Source organism: Halichoerus grypus, chromosome X, assembly GCF_964656455.1.
Source record: "Halichoerus grypus chromosome X, mHalGry1.hap1.1, whole genome shotgun sequence".
NCBI classification, from domain to species: domain Eukaryota; kingdom Metazoa; phylum Chordata; class Mammalia; order Carnivora; family Phocidae; genus Halichoerus; species Halichoerus grypus.
Genome location: NC_135727.1, coordinates 81,238,589 through 81,255,827, shown reverse-complemented (window position 1 = coordinate 81,255,827; position 17,239 = coordinate 81,238,589). Strand labels below are relative to the sequence as shown.

The window sequence follows — 17,239 nt, the reverse complement described above, 5'->3', positions numbered from 1 at the left end:
ACGGGGCAAAGACTCACAGACCCGTAGCAGCGGGGAAAGGACTTTCAGGCAGCCCCCGGGGTGGAAACCCAGAGCACTGGGGTCGCGCCTGCGAAGTGCAGCCCCCTGGACGGAAACCCGGAGCGCTGGGGTCACGCGCGTGCGAGCTGGGAACAGCTGGCGGTTTTAGAAGCACAAAGGGCAGAGACATGCTCCAACCTGGAGGCAGGACTAGGGGCACTGCGGAGGGTGCACAATCCAGGACACTGCAGTTTATAGCAGCACGGATAGAAACGGAGATGGTGTGGCCTGGAGAGCTCCCTGAAGAACAGACTGCGGTCTCTCTGCTCTGAGGCAGAGGGTTGGAAACGGTCTCTTCTGCTCTGACTCCTGGAAGAGACGCAGAAAGCTGCCAGGGAGGGGGCGGAGCAAGATGGCAGAGGAGTAGGAGACCTGGATTTCTTCTGGTCTCAGGAATTCAGCTGGATAGGGATCAAACCATTCTGAACACCTACAAACTCAAAAGGAGATCGAAGAAAAGAATAGCAACAACTCTCTGAACAGAAAAGCGACCACATTCTGGAAGGTAGGACGTGTGGAGAAGTGAATCCCAGGTGATATTCGGGAGGATAGACGGCGGGGGAGGGGGCCTCTGTCGGCCACTTTTGGCAAGTGATAGAGCTGCGGAGCACAAAATCAGAACTTTTAGAAGTGTGCTCCGCTGTGGGACGTCGCTCCAGTGGCTAAGCGGGGGGTGGAACCCTCGCGGGACAGTGTGGTCTCAGGACCCTCGGGGTCACAGAAAGACCAGGGGTGCCTGACTGTGGAAGAGCTCCCAGGTATTGGAGCGGGGAAGCCGGCTGCAGAGACGGAGCTGAGGAGCGGGCTCTCAGCTCGGGGTTGCCATAAACCGTAATCCGCAGCACAGTCGGGCCACTGCTCCTCCAGCAGGGACCCAACAAGCGGCAGATCCGGGGAGACTCCCCCGGGAGGAGCGGCGCAGGAGTGCACCGCAAGTATCTGCTGGGTTTGGAGACTCCACACAGGAACGGGTGCCAGAGATAGAAACGCGCGGTCACAGGCCGGGGGAGCACAGAGTGTGGCCGGAGACCAGGGAGACAGGAGTGACTGAATACTTTTCTCTGGGGGTGCACTGAGGAGCGGGGCCCCGAGTTCTCGGCTCCTCTGGGGTGGAGACTGGGAAGCCACCATTTTCACTCTCGGCCTCTGGAGCTGTACGGAAAGCTTGCAGGGAACAAAAGCTCCCGAGAGCAAATCTGAGCAGATTACTTAGCCTGGACCTGGCAAGGGCAGGGCAATTCCACCTCCGGCAAAGACATTTGGGAACCATGGAAACAGGCCCCTCCCCCAGAAGATCAGCGAGAACAGCCAGCCAAGACCAAGTTTACCCATCAATGAGAACGGCAGAACTCCAGTGCTAGGGGAATACTGCACATAGAATCCATGGCTTTTTTAGAATCCATGATTCTTTAGTCTTTCAAAGTTAATTTTTTTTTTTTTGTACTTAGAAAAAAATTTTTTATTTAATTCAATTCTTTATTCTCCCTACTTTTAAAATGTGGCATATCTCAATCTTTATAAAAATTTGGATATAAATCAGCCTGAAAAAAATTTAACCATTTTTCAATGTCATTAAACATGTCTGGTAAAACTTTCTGATTACTAAGTTCTATCAACTTGTTTTTCTTTAATCTTTCCCCCCCAATATATTAATGAAGAAGTAAGCCACTAAAAGACATTTCGTTTTGATAACAGAGGGTGGCCATTATTAATTATTTCCCTTACTCTTCCCTATTTATTATTCCATAGATTCTACTAAATACTTAAACCTTCAGCTAGAGTTCCTTTATTAAAAGAACTAGATTCAACAACAGCCTTTAAATGAAGTTTCATTTCAATGAATTTCATTTCAATTTCCCTTCACTGAAATCATCTTTCACATCAAATTTTAAAATACCACAAATATTTTACAAGTTTGAATAAAACATTTCTCCACCTTCTTAAGAGATTCCTCACCTCCTAAATAGAAATCACAGGGGCAGTAATGCCATCAAAGATCACATATAAAGTGGTAGTGACAATCAACAGCAGAATAATCTATTAATGTTCTCATAACACTAGTTTAGTGATATTAACATTTTAACCAGAGCTGCATGTGTTCTGAAGCTAGCATAATTTTTTAAAGAGCCAGTAAAAAAAAAAATCTCAAAGCAAATTATATAATTTGTAAGCAAAATGTACTTTCTTTCTAGGAAAGTACATTCTTGGGTGAAAGAGAATACCCCTTTGTCACTGTAATGCACTGTAAAAAAGCTTTGGGGCCTGACCATTTGGATTTTGGCTCTCCCACTTGCTAAGTAGATAGGGTTCAAGTCACTTGGCCCTACCCATAAAATGGGGATGATGCTCTATCTTTAAAGGATTATTGTGAGAATTTAATAATGATGTATATAAAGGACCCAGCAGACAGAACTAATTAAAATGTAACTACAGTTGACCCTTGAACAACAAGGGAGTTAGAGATACCAACCTGCTACGCAGTCAAAAATCCATCTATAACTTTGACTCCCCAAAAACTTAATTACTAATGACCTACTGTTGACTGGTAGCCTTACTAATAACATAGTCAGTTAACATATATTTTACATGTTATATGTATTTTATATTGTATTCTTACAATAAAGCTAGGGAGAAGAAAATGTTACTAAGAAAATCATAAGAAAGAGAAAATACATTTACAGTACTGGACTATATTTATTTAAAAAAAAATCTATGTATAAATGGACCCACACGATTCAAATTGGAGTTGTTCAAGGGTCAACCGTAATTTAATTATTTCCTAGAAGCCACAAGAAAGAATTGTAACATTTATTTTCTGGGTGGACCTCATGAGTTTCTTTTCAAAGGCAATTTAAAAATCTCCTTGAGAAGGAGAGCCATGCGTATTTCTATTAATACTAACAATATTTGGCTGATAATGTAAAAATAATCACACTACACACGTAAAAATAAATGGTAGATCTTAATATCTCAAAAGCAAAGTAAGATGAAGTAGGTTTCTGTAAGTAAGAATGTCAAATCCACAATTCCCTAATATATATAAAGAAATATACATGCTAATACATGAAGACATTTTATTATTTTGCTATATAACATATTAGTAAATATACTCAATTGCATTTTCTCAAATGGCAAATGAGACACAAGATGACATCTTTTTAAAGATTTTATTTATTTATTTGAGAGAGCGAGAATGAGAGAGAGAGAGCATATGAGAGGGAGGAGGGTCAGAGGGAGAAGCAGACTCCCTGCCGAGCAGGGAGCCCGATGCGGGACTCGATCCCGGGACTCCAGGATCATGACCTGAGCCGAAGGCAGTCGCTTAACCAACTGAGCCACCCAGGCGCCCAAGATGACATCTTTTTAATTCCTAAAAACCTCAGTATCATCTGTCTTTTGGAGGATCCAGGTTCCTACGACGTCTATGATACTGTCCACGAGGATACCAACGGTGCTTAGTAGTAAAGAACATTTTGCTAAGTTGTTCTATCATGGGTCCTTGCTCAAATTGCTCATTTTTTTCTTCTAATCTGGTTTTCAGCACTTGGTCATGTGTTTCTTCATTATTATGCACAGGATCTGGCCGAGGTATAGGTTTTGTATGTTCATATGGAATGTCCACAGAAGGGTGGTAGCATACTATTGTCCTGCCATCCGATGTCAAAGCAAGCTCTACTTTGCAATTATAGTCATCTGGTAGAGAAGAATACGTAGATTTATGACAAACACAATATAAAGCTCCGTTTTGAATTGGAAATAAATGTTTCCAGATAGCTCTGTTTGATATCGCCCATTTTACTGCTGCTAACGCCATGGTGAATCAAGATGCTTATTAGGTGGTGAGAAAGAAGATGATTTGAAGAGAAACTGATTTTAAAATCTTCTTGCAGGTATACCTATTTTCATCCCTGACAGCCGCTCACCGCGAGCCCGCCATTTTACCTGCTCAAAGTTAATTTTTTTTTAACTGTCCTTTTTTTTTGAATTTTTCTTTTTCCCTTTTTCAACCACCATCTTATCAATCCCTTTTATAAAAATCATTTCTATTCTTCATTTTTAGAGTCATATTCTATCCTTTCATAGTAGTTACCTACATTTTTGGCATATATATATATAAGTTGTTCTCTCCTTAAAATTTTGAGATAGTTTCTTCTAACAGATCAAAATATACCCTAAATCTCTAGTGTATGGTTCTTTTCTGCCTGATCACATTCTCTCCCTTTTTTTTCCTTTTTTTTTTCTAAATCCTCTTCTTTCTTTTTTCAAACAACTTCTTATCTATTCCTTTCATAAAATTTTTTATAATTTTCATCTTTACAGTCATATTCCATCCCTTCATCATATCAACCCTTATTTTTGTACATATATAAGTTTTTCTTTCTTTAAAATTTTGAGAGGCACTTTCTTCTAACGGAGAAAAATACACCCAAAATCTAGTGTGGGGCACTCATCTATGTACCAGCCTGATCATATTTGATGATATTCTGTTTTTGTTTTATTCTGTTTTTGTTAGTTTTTATATTTATCTTTTCCTTTCTTTTTCTTTTCTCTCTCTTTCCCTTTCTTTTCCCCCTGCTTTGGGTCTTTTCTGATTTGTTTAAAGTAGAATTTCTGGGGACGTTGTTCCCCTGTTAGCATTTTGTTCTCTCATCAACCCATTCTCCTCTTGACAAAAGGACAAGATGGAAAAAATCACCTCAACAAAAAGAACAAGAGGTAATACCGACTGCCAGGGACCTACTCAATATGGACATTAGTACGATGTTGGATCTAGAGTTCAGAATCATCACTTTAAAGATACTAGCTGGGCTCGAAAAAAGCATGGAAGTTATGAGAGAAACCCTTTCTGGAGAAATAAAAGAACTAAAATCTAATCAAGTCGAAATCAAAAAGGCTATTAATGAGGTGCAATCAAATATGGGGGTGCTAACTGCTAGGATAAATGAGGCAGAAGAGTGAATCAGTGATATAAAAGACCAAATGATGGAAAATAAAGAAGCTGAGAAAAAGAGAGATAAACAACTACTAGATCACGAGGGCAGAATTCGAGAGGTGAGTGATATCATAAGACGAAACAACATTACAATAATTGGGATCCCGGAAGAAGAAGAAAGAGAGAGAGGGGCAGAAGGTGTATTGGAGCAAATTACAGCAGAGAACTTCCCTAATTTGGGGAAGGAAACAGGCATCAAAATCCAGGAAGCACAGAGAACCCCTCTCAAAATCAATAAAAATAGGTCAACACCCCGACATCTAATAGTAAAACTTACGAGTCTCAGAGACAAAGAGAAAATCCTGAAAGCAGCTCGGGAGAAGAGATATGTAACCTACAATGGTAGAAACATTAGATTGGCAACAGACCTATCCACAGAGACCTGGCAGGCCAGAAAGGACTGGCAGGACATATTCAGAACACTAAATGAGAAAAATATGCAGCCAAGAATACTATATCCAGCTAGGCTGTCATTGAAAATTGAAGGAGAGATAAAAAGCTTCCAGCTCAAACAAAAACTAAAGGAATTTGCAAACACAAAACCAGCCCTACAAGAAATATTGAAAGGGGTCCTCTAAGCAAAGAGAGAGCCTAAAAGCAACATAGACCAGAAAGGAACACAGACAATATACAGTAACAGTCACCTTACAGGCAATACAATGGCACTAAATTCATATCTTTCAATAGTTACCCTGAATGTAAATGGGCTAAATGCCCCAATCAAAAGACACAGGCTATCAGATTGGATTAAAAAACAAGACCCATCGATATGCTGTCTGCAAGAGACTTATTTTAGACCCAAAGACACCCCCAAATTGAAAGTGAGGGCGTGGAAAACCATTTACCATGCTAATGGACACCAAAAGAAAGCTGGGGTGGCAATCCTTATATCAGAAAATTAGATTTTAAACCAAAGACTATAATAAGAGATGAGGAAGGACAGTATATCCTACTTAAAGGGTCTATCCAACAAGAAGATCTAACAATTGTAAATATCTATGCCCCTAACATGGGAGCAGCCAATTATATAAGGCAATTAATAACAAAAGCAAAGAAACACAATGACAACAATACAATAATAGTGGGGGATATTAACACCCACCTCACTGAAATGGACAAATCATCTAAGCAAAAGATCAACAAGGAAATAAAGACTTTAAATGACACACTAGACAAAATGGACTTCACAGATATATTCAGAACATTCCATCCCAAACCAACGGAATACAAATTTTTCTCTAGTGCCCATGGAACATTCTCCAGAATTGATCACATTCAGGTCTCAACTGGTACCAAAAGATTGGGATCATTCCCTGCATATTTTCAGACCACAATGCTTTGAAACTAAAACTCAATCACAAGAAGAAAGTCGGAAAGAACTCAAATACATGGAGGCTAAAGAACATCCTACTAAAGAATGAATGGGTCAACCAGGAAATTAGAGAAGAATTAAAAAACTTCATGGAAACCAATGAAAATGAAAACACAACTATTCAAAATCTTTGGGATGCAGCAAAGGCAGCCCTAAGAGGAAAGTATAGAGCAATACAAGCCTTTCTCAAGAAACAAGAAAGGTCTCAAGTACACAACCTAACCCTACACCTGAAGGAGCTGGAGAAAGAACAGCAAATAAAGCCTAAACCCAGCAGGAGAAGAGAAATAATAAATTTCAGAGCAGAAATCAATGAAATAGAAACTAAAAGAACAGTAGAACAGATCAACGAAACTAGGAGCTGGTTCTTTGAAAGAATTAATAAGATTGATAAACCCCTGGCCAGACTTATCAAAAAGAAAAGAGAAATGACCCAAATCAACAAAATCATGAATGAAAGAGGAGAAATCACAACCAACACCAAAGAAATACAAACAATTATAAGAACATATTATGAGAAACTCTATGCCAGCAAATTAGATAACCTGGAAGAAATGGATGCTTTCCTAGAGATGTATCAACTACCAAAACTGAACCAGGAAGAAACAGAAAACCTGAACAGACCTATAACCACTAAGGAAATTGAAGCAGTCATCAGAAATCTCCCAACAAAAAAAAGCACAGGGCCAGATGGCTTCCGAGGGGAATTCTACCAAACGTTTAAAGAAGAATTAATACCTATTCTTCTGAAACTGTTCCAAAAAATAGAAATGGAAGGAAAACTTCCAAACTCATTTTATGAGGCCACCATTACCTTGATCCCCAAACCAGACAAAGACCCCTTCAAAAAGGAGAATTACAGACCAATATCCTTGATGAACATGGATGCAAAGATTCTCACCAAAATACTAGCCTATAGGATCCAACAATACATTAAAAGGATTATTCACCACGACCAAGTGGGATTCATCCCTGGGCTTCAAGGTTGGTTCAACATCCGCAAATCAATTAATGTGATACAATACATTAACAAAAGAAAGAACAAGAATCATATGATCCTCTCAATAGATGCAGAAAAAGCATTTGACAAAGTACAGCATCCTTTCTTGATCAAAACTCTTCAGAGTATAGGCATAGAGAGTACATACCTCAATATCATGAAAGCCATCTATGAAAAACGTACAGCAAATATCATTCTTAATGGGGAAAAACTGAGATCTTCCCCCTAAGGTCAGGAACACGGCAGGGATGTCCACTATCGCCACTGTTATTCAACATAGTATTAGAAGTCCTATACACAGCAATCAGACAACAAAAAGAAATAAAAGGCATCTGAATCTGCAAAGAAGAAGTCAAACTCTCACTGTTTGCAGATGATATGATACTTTATGTGGAAAACCCAAAAGACTCCACCCCAAAACTGCTAGAACTCATACAGGAATTCAGTCAAGTGGCAGGATATAAAATCAATGCACAGAAATCAGTGGCATTCCTATACACCAACAACGAGACAGAAGAAAGAGAAATTAAGGAGTCGATCCCATTTACAATTGCACCCAAAACCATAAGATACCTAGGAATAAATCTCAACAAAGGGGCAAAGGATCTGTACTCAGAAAACTATAAAATACTCATGAAAGAAATGGAGGAAGACACACAGAAATGGAAAAACGTTCCATGCTCATGGATTGGAAGAACAAATATTGTGAAGATGTCAATGCTACTTAGAGCAATCTACATATACAGTGCAAGCCCCATCAAAATAACTCTTTTCAAAGAAATGGAACAAATAATCCTAAAATTTGTATGGAACCAGAAAAGACCCCGCATAGCCACAGGAATATTGAAAAAGAAAAGCAAAGCTGGCGGCATCACAATTCCAGACTTCCAGCTCTATTACAAAGCTGTCATCATCAAGACAGTATGGTACTGGCACAAAAACAGACACATAGGTCAATGGAACAGAATAGAGAGCCCAGAAATGGACCTTCAACTCTATGGTCAACTAATCTTTGACAAAGCAGGAAAGAGTGTCCAATGGAAAAAAGACAGTCTCTTGAACAAATGGTGTTGGGAAAATTGGACAGCCACATGCAGAAGAATGAAACTGGACCATTTCCTTACACCACACACAAAAGTAGACTCCAAATGGTTGAAAGACCTAAATGTGAGACAGGAGTCCATCAAAATCCTAAAGGAGAACACAGGCAGCAACCTCTTCGGCCTAAGCCGCAGCAACTTCCTCCTAGAAACATCGCCAAAGGCAAGGGAAGCAAGGGCAAAAATGAACTATTGGGACCTCATCAAGATAAAAAGCTTTTGCAAAGCAAAAGAAACACTCAACAAAACCAAAAGACAACCAACAGAATGGGAGAAGATATTTGCAAATGACATATCAGATAAAGGGCTAGTATCCAAAATCTATAAAGAACTTATCAAAGTCAACACCCAAAGAACAAAGAATCCAATCAAGAAATGGGCATAAGACATGAACAGACATTTTTCCAAATAAGACATGCAAATGACCAACAGACACATGAAAAAGTGCTCAACATCGCTCGGCATCAGGGAAATCCAAATCAAAACCTCAATGAGATACCACCTCACACCAGTCAGAATGGCTAAAATTAACATGTCAGGAAACGACAGATGTTGGCGGGGATGCGGAGAAAGGGGAACCCTCCTACACTGTTGGTGGGAATGCAAGCTGGTGCAGCCACTCTGGAAAACAGTATGGAGGTTCCTCAAAAAGTTGAAAATAGAGATACCATACGATCCAGCAATTGCACTACTGGGTATTTACCCCAAGGATACAAATATAGGGATCCGAAGGAGTACGTGCACCCCGATGTTTATAGCAGCAATGTCCACAATAGCCAAACTGTGGAAAGAGCCAACATGTCCATCGACAGATGAATGGATAAAGAAGATGTGGTATATATATACAATGGAATATTATCCAGCCATCAAAAGGAATGGGATCATGCCATTTCAAACAATGTGGATGGAACTGGAGGGTATTATGCTGAGGGAAATAAGTCAAACTGAGAAAGACATGTATCATATGACCTCAGGGATGTGAGGAATTCTTAATCTCAGGAAACAATCTGAGGGTGCTGGAGTGGGGGGTGGGATGGGAGGGATGGGGTGACTGGCTGATAGACACTGGGGACGGTATGTGCTCTGGTTAGCACTGTGAATTTTGCAAGACTGTTGAATCACAGATCTGTACCTCTGAAAAACATAATGCAATATATGTTAAGAAAAAAAAAAAGAAGATAGCAGGTGGGGAAGAATGAAGGGGGGGAATTGGAGGCGAAGAAAACCATGAGAGACGATGGACTCTGAAAAACAAACTGAGGGTTCTGCAGGGGAGGGGGTTGGGAGGATGGGTTAGCCCGGTGATGGGTATTAAAGAGGGCACGTTCTGCATGGAGCACAGGGTGTTATGCACAAACAATGAATAATGGAACACTACAACAAAAACTAATGTTGTAATGTATGGTGATTAACATAACAATAAAAAATTAAAAAAAAAAAAAAAAGAAAGAAAGGAAGGCACCAGGGACAGCCGCCAGAGAACAAAATCCCCAAAGACTGATTCCCGCTGAGCCCATCCCCAGCCACACGGGGGCAGGGCAACTCCGCCCAAACAGGCTTGCCTGAGTAACAGCCTGGCAGGCCCTTCCCGCAGAAGACAGGCTGGGAAAATGAGAGGCCAGCAACCCTAAGGTCCCAAGAAAACAGGTGCAACTTGCTTGGGTTCTGGTCAATAATTTGGACTCTATACATTCCCTCAAACACCCATCCACAGAATGACTAGGAGGAGGAGCCGCCAAAATAGAAAGACTCAGAGATTATGACTTATGCTGCAGATTTACAAATGGATGCAGAGATAACCAAGATGTCGGAGATGGAATTCAAGCTAGCAATTGTGAAGACAATGGCTAGAATGGAGAAATCAATTAATGGCAACCTAGAGTCTCTAAGGGCAGAAACTAAAGGAGAATTGGCAGAACTTAAAAATGCTATCAGTGAGATTCAATCCAATCTAGATAATCTAACAGCTAGGGTATCTGAGGCAGAAGAGCAAAAAAGAGACCTGGAAGACAATATAATAGATAAAAAGGGAAAAGAGGAGGCCAGGGAAAAACAACTCAGAATCCATGAAAATAGAATCAGAGAAATAAGTGACACAATGAAGCGTTCCAATGTCAGAATAATTGGAATCCCAGAAGGAGTGGAGAGAGAGGACTAGAAGATGTATTTGAGCAAATCGTAGATGAGAACCTCCCTAATCTGGGGAATGAAACAAACATTCGCATCCTAGAGGCAGAGAGGACCCCTCCTAAGATCAAGGAAAACAGGCCAGCACCCCGGCATGTAATAGTAAAACTTGCAAATCTTAGAACCAAGAAAACCATCTTCAGGGCAGTTAGGGGGAAGAGATTCCTTACGTACAGAGGGAGGAATATCAGAATAACGTCAGACCTATCCACAGAGACCTGGCAAGCCAGAAAGGCCTGGAAAGACATAGTCAGGGTACTAAATGAGAAGAACATGCACCCAAGAATAGTTTATCCAGCAAAGCTGTCATTTAGAATGGATGGAGAGATGCAGAGCTTCCATGACCGGTAGCAACTGAAAGAATATGTGACCACTAAGCCAGCTCTGCAAGAAATATTAAGGGGGGGGGGTCTATAAAAGGAGAAAGACGCCAAGAGTGATATACAACAGAAATTTACAGGGACAATCTATGAAAACAACGTCTTCACAGGCAACATGATGACAATTAATTCATATCTTTCAATAATCATTCTCAATGGGAATGTCCTAAACACTCCCATAAAACGGCACAGGGTTGCAGATTGGATAAAAAGACAGGATCCATCCATATGCTGCCTACAAGAGACTCATTTTGAACCTAAAGGTACATCCAGACTGAAAATGAAGGGATGGAGATCCATCTTCCATGCCAGCGGACCTCAAAAGAAAGCTAGGGTAGCAATTCTTATATCATACAAATTATATTTTAAACTAAAGTCTGTAGTTAGAGACACAGAAGGACACTATATCATTCTTAAAGGGTCTATCCAACAAGAAGATCTAACAATTGTAAATATCTATGCCCCCAACATGGGAGCAGCCATCTACATAAGCCAACTGTTAACCAAAATAAAGAGTCATATTGATAACAATACGTTAATTGTAGGAGACCGCAATACTCCACTCTCAGCAATAGACAGATCATCTAAGCAGAAAATCAACAAGGAAACAAGAGCTTTGAATGATACATTGGACCAGATGGACCTCATAGATATTTACAGAACATTCCACCCTAAAACAACAGAATACTCATTCTTCTCAAGTGCACATGGAACTTTCTCCAGAATAGACCATATACTGGGTCACAAATCAGGTCTCAACCCATACCAAAAGACTGAGATTATTCCCTGCATATTCTCAGACCACAATGCTCTGAAACTGGAACTGAATCACAAGAAAAAATTTGGCAGAAATTCAAACACTTGGAAGCTAATGACCATTCTGCTCAAGAATGTTTGGGTCAACCAGGAAATCAAAGAAGAACTTAAACAATTCATGGAAATCAATGAGAACGAAACACATTGGTCCCAAATGTATGGGATATTGCAAAGGCGGTTCTAAGGGGGAAATACATAGCCATCCAAGCCACACTCAAAAAAACAGAAAAATCCCGAATGCACCAACTAACTCTACACCTTAAAGAACTAGACAAAAAGCAACAAACGATGCCTAAGCCATGCATCAGAAGAGAAATAATTAAAATTAGAGCAGAAATCAATGCATTAGAAACCAGAAACACAGTAGATCAGATCAAGGAAACTAGAAGTTGGTTCTATGAAAGAATAAATAAGATCGATAAACCACTGGCCAGACCTATCCAAAAGAAAAGAGAAAGGACCCAAATTAATAAAATTATGAATGAAAGGAGAGAGATCACGACTAACACCAAGGAAATAGAAACAATTTTTAGAAATTTTTATCAACAACTATATGCCAATAAACTGAGCAATGGATGAAATGGAGGCCTTCCTGGAAACCTATAAGCTGCCAAGACTGAAACAGGAAGAAATTGACAACCTGAATAGGCTAATCACCAGTAAGGAGAACGAAGCAGTGATCAAAAAACAAGAGTCCAGGGCCTGATGGATTCCCTGGGGAATTCTACCAAACATTCAAAGAAGAAATAATACCTATTCTACTGAAGCCGTTTCAAAAAAAAAACAAAATACAAAAAACAGAAGGAAACCCTCCAAACTCATTCTATGAGGCCAGCATTACCTTAATCCCCAAACCAGGCAAAGAACCCATCAAAAAGGAGAATTTCAGACCTATATCCCTGATGAATATGGATTCCAAAATCCTCAACAAATCCTAGCTAATAGGATCCAACAATACATTAAAAGGATCATCCACCACGACCAAGTGGGATTTATCCCCGGGATGCAAGGGTGGTTCAACATTCGCAAATCAATCAATGTGATAGAACACATTAATAAGAGGAAGGAGAAGAACCATATGGTCCTCTCAATTGATGCAGAAAAAGCATTTGACTCTCCTGATTAAACTCTCCAGAGTATAGGGATAGAGGGAACATTCCTCAAGTTCATAAAATCCATCTATGAAAAACCCACAGTGAACATCATCCTCAATGGGGAAAAGCTGAGAGCCTTTCCCTTAAGATCAGGAACATGTGAAGGATGCCCACTCACGCCACTGTTGTTCAACATAGTAATACAAGACCTAGCAACAGCAATCAGAGAACAAAAAGAAATAAAAGGTATTCAAATTGGCAAAGAAGAAGTCAAACTCTCTCTTTTCACAGACGACATGATACTTTATGTGGAAAACCCAAAAGTCTCCACCCCCAAATTTGTAAAACTCATACAGCAATTCAGTAACTTGGCAGGCTACAAAATCAATGCACAGAAATCAGTTGCCTTCTTATACACTAACATCGCAACTGTAGAAAGAGAAATTAGAGAAATGATTCCATTTACAATAGCACCAAAAACCCTAAGATACCTCGGAATAAACCTAACCAAAGAGGTAAAGGATCTATACTCTTCAAACTACAAAACACTCATGAAAGAAACTGAAGAAGACACAAAAAGATGGAAAAATATTCCATACTCAATGATCAGAAGAATAAACATTGTTAAAATGTCTATGCTACCCAGAGCAATCTATACCTTCAATGCCATCCCGATCAAAATTCCAATGACATTTTTCAAAGCGCTGGAATAGACATTCCTAAAATTTGTATGGAATCAGAAAAGACCCCGAATCACCAAGGAAATGTTGAAAAAGAAAAACAAAGCTGGGGGCAACATGTTGCCCGATTTCAAGCTATATTATAAAGCTGTGATCACCAAGATCTGTACTGGCACAAAAACAGACATACAGACCAATGGAACAGAATAGAGCACCTAGATATGGACCCTCAACTCTATGGTCAAATAATCTTTGACGAAGCAAGAAAAAACCTGCAATGGAAAAAAGACAGTCTCTTCAATAAATGGTGCTGGGAAAATTGGACAGCCACATGCAGAAGAATGAAACTCGGCCATTCTCTAACACCATTCACAAAGATAAACTCAAAGTGGATGAAAGACCTCAATGTGAGACAGGAATCCAACAAAATCCTAGAGGAGAACATAGGCAGTAACCTCTTGGACATCGCCCACAGCAACTTCTTTCAAGATACATCTCCAAAAGCTAGCAAAACGAAAGCAAAAAGGAACTTTTGGGACTTCATCAAGATAAAAAGCTTCTGCACAGCAAAGGAAACAGTCAACAAAACAAAGAGGCAACCCACAGAATGGGAGAAGATATTTGCAAATGACACTACAGATAAAGGGCTGGTATCCAAAATCTATAAAGAACTTCTCAAACTCGACACCCAAAAAAACAAAGAACCAAGTCAAAAAGTGGGCATAAATTATGAAGAGACACTTCTCTGAAGAAGACATACAAATGGGTAACAGACACATGAAAAAATGTTCATCATCATTAGCCATCAGGGAATTCCAAATCAAAACCACATTGAGATACCACCTTACACCAGTTAGAATGGCAAAAATGGACAGGGAAAGAAACAACAAATGTTGGAGAGGTTGTGGAGAATTGGGAACCCTCCTACACTGTTGGTGGGAATGCAAGTTGGTATAGCCACTTTGGAAAACAGTGTGGAGGTGCCTCAAAAATTTAAAAATAGAGCTTCCCTATGACCCAGCAATTGTAGTCCTGGGTATTTACCCCAAAGACACAGATGTAGTGAAAAGAAGGGCCATATGCACCCCAATGTTCATAGCAGCAATGTCTGCAACAGCCAAACTGTGGAAAGAGCCAAGATGCCCTTCAACAGATGAATGGATAAAGAAGATGTGGTCCATATATACAATGGAATATCACTCCGCCATCAGAAAAGATGAATACCCAACTTTTACATCAACATGGATGGGACTGGAGGAGATTATGCTAAGTGAAATAAGTCAAGCAGAGAAAGTCAATTATCATATGGTTTCACTTATTTGTGGAACATAAGGAATAGCATGGACGACATTAGGAGAAGGAAGGGAAAAATCGGGGAGGGGGTTGGGGGAGAGATGAACCATGAGAGACTATGGACTCTGAGAAACAAAAGGGTTTTAGATGGAAGGGGGCAGGGGGATTGGTTAGCCTGGTGATGGGTATTAAGGAGGGCACGTACTGCATGGAGCACTGGGTGTTATACGAAAACAATGGATCGTGGATCACCACATCAAAAACCAATGATGTATTGTATGGTGACTAACATAATATAATAAAATTTAAAAAAAATCAAGACAGATTGGATAAAAATAAAAGATTCAATAATATTCAGTCTAGAAAAGATACACTTAAAGAGATATAAATAAGATAGAAATAAAAGATGGAAGAGATATACTGAACAAATGTGAACCAAAACAAAGCTGGAGTAGCATTTTCAGTATCTGACAAAATCGAATTAGGTGACAAAAACAGAAGATATACACATCATATACATATGCGTCTTACAATACAGTTTTGAAATACATCTCACTTGATGTACTTTACTTGTAGCAGAACTTTAGAGAAAAAAACATTTGGATATTTTAACACTCTACTTAGAAAACGACAGATTAAGAATGCAAAAAAAATTAATAGAGATATAGAACACTTGCAGAATACAAGTAAAAAACTCAAGCTATTTCATACACAGAGTAGAACTCTATCCAACAGAGAACATATAATCACTCAAGACAACAAACAAAATATTTCCAAAAAAGCAACATGATTATGGCTATTAAGAAAGCCTCAATAAAGTCAAAAGACTCAATATCACACAGTCCATGTTCTCCAACCATAATACAATGGCATTAGAAATTATAAAAAATAAAAGCCAATATTTAGCATGTGTTTGGAAACAAAATGCCATACTATTAAATTAATCATGGCTTAAAAGGAAATTCTAAACAAAATTAAGAGATATTTAAAAGTGAATTATAATAAAAGCACAACAAATGAAAATCTATGTGGCACAGCTAAAACAGAACTAAGAAGGAAATGTATGGCTTTAAGCACATTTATCAAAAAACAACAAAGGTTAAAAATAAACTAGTGAATAAGTCAATTCAATGAAAACACCAAAAGAACAAAGAAACAAGGAAAATACAGATATTAAAAAGCAAAGTATCCCCCCCCACACATACACATTCACACACACACACACACAAAAAAAAACCCAAAAAACAAAAAATCTAATTTGAAGGCATATATGTACCCCAATGTTTATAGCAGCATTATTTACAATAGCCAAATTATGGAAAAAGCCCAAATGTCCATTGACTGATGAATGGATAAAGAAGATGAGGGTAGTTAAGATGGCGGACAAGCTTCCCTTGTCCCTTGAACACAGCTAGATCAACAACAAATCATTTTGAACATCTAGGAAATCAATCTGAGGACTAAGAAAACAATCAGCACAATTGGAGGTAGAGAACATGGTAGATGCAAGGTTTGGAGCTGTGAACTGGAGGAGGGAAAAGCTGCTGTGCCATGAAGGAGAGGGAGCCATTTTCGTGAAGCAAAGTCAGGGAGAGAGGGAGAGAATCGAGAGAAAGCAGCAAGTAGGGTTCACACAATAAACTGAGGGGAGGGGATCCTCTGGGTCGCACTGAGAGAGATGAGAGATTGCTCCCCCTCCTGGCGTACATTTGGAGGAGGGTATTTTTTGCCTCACCAAGGACAAAGAACCTGCCAGGAGCCATTGCTGCCCTTCAGCAGCAAGGGACAGAGACACACACCGAGGGTAGATAACCTGGTCACAACTTTTCACTGTGCATCACAATAGACTGCAGACACTGCATGCATACCTTGCCACTGCTTTTCTGGGACAGAATGCTGATAGGTGCACCACAAAGCTCTCCTCTGGGGGAGGGAAGCGTGTCCACAATTTGCTAAGCTCCTTAAGATTTGGAGTTTTGAATCCCAGCTGCACCCCAGAGCTAAAACACAGGTGCAGACAGCTGGGCACAGACAGGGTGAGGGCAACTATCAGATGAAAGCCTGGGACAACAGAAATTGTTCACTTTTCTGTGAAGGCCACCTCGACAGTGACAAACACGAGTCCCCATCCCCAGAGACAAGAGGGTGGGTTGACACCATCTTCCACCCCCCCACCCCCCTGACCCACAGCACAGTTGGATTTTAGAGAGAAACACAGCACCTCCGGTGGAAGCTACAGTGACTTACAACGAATCTCACCTCAC

The 17,239-nt window shown here is 39.9% G+C and overlaps 2 protein-coding genes across 2 annotated transcripts in view; both read right to left on the bottom strand.

The window, feature by feature from the left end:
• The window catches only part of MTMR8 (myotubularin related protein 8), a 149,077-nt gene extending 146,453 nt beyond the window's left edge, over positions 1 to 2,624 (bottom strand). The window contains 1 exon segment of the mRNA XM_078064034.1: positions 2,616 to 2,624. Coding sequence (XP_077920160.1) covers positions 2,616 to 2,624 — 9 coding nt within the window.
• A 790-nt stretch (positions 2,625 to 3,414) lies between these two features.
• LOC118520635 (large ribosomal subunit protein mL42) lies at positions 3,415 to 4,022 on the bottom strand. The gene has a single exon (XM_078064920.1). The coding sequence runs from the start codon at positions 3,872 to 3,874 to the stop codon at positions 3,446 to 3,448; it is 429 nt and encodes a 142-aa protein (XP_077921046.1). The 5' UTR covers positions 3,875 to 4,022; the 3' UTR covers positions 3,415 to 3,445.
• Positions 4,023 to 17,239: the final 13,217 nt, after the last annotated feature.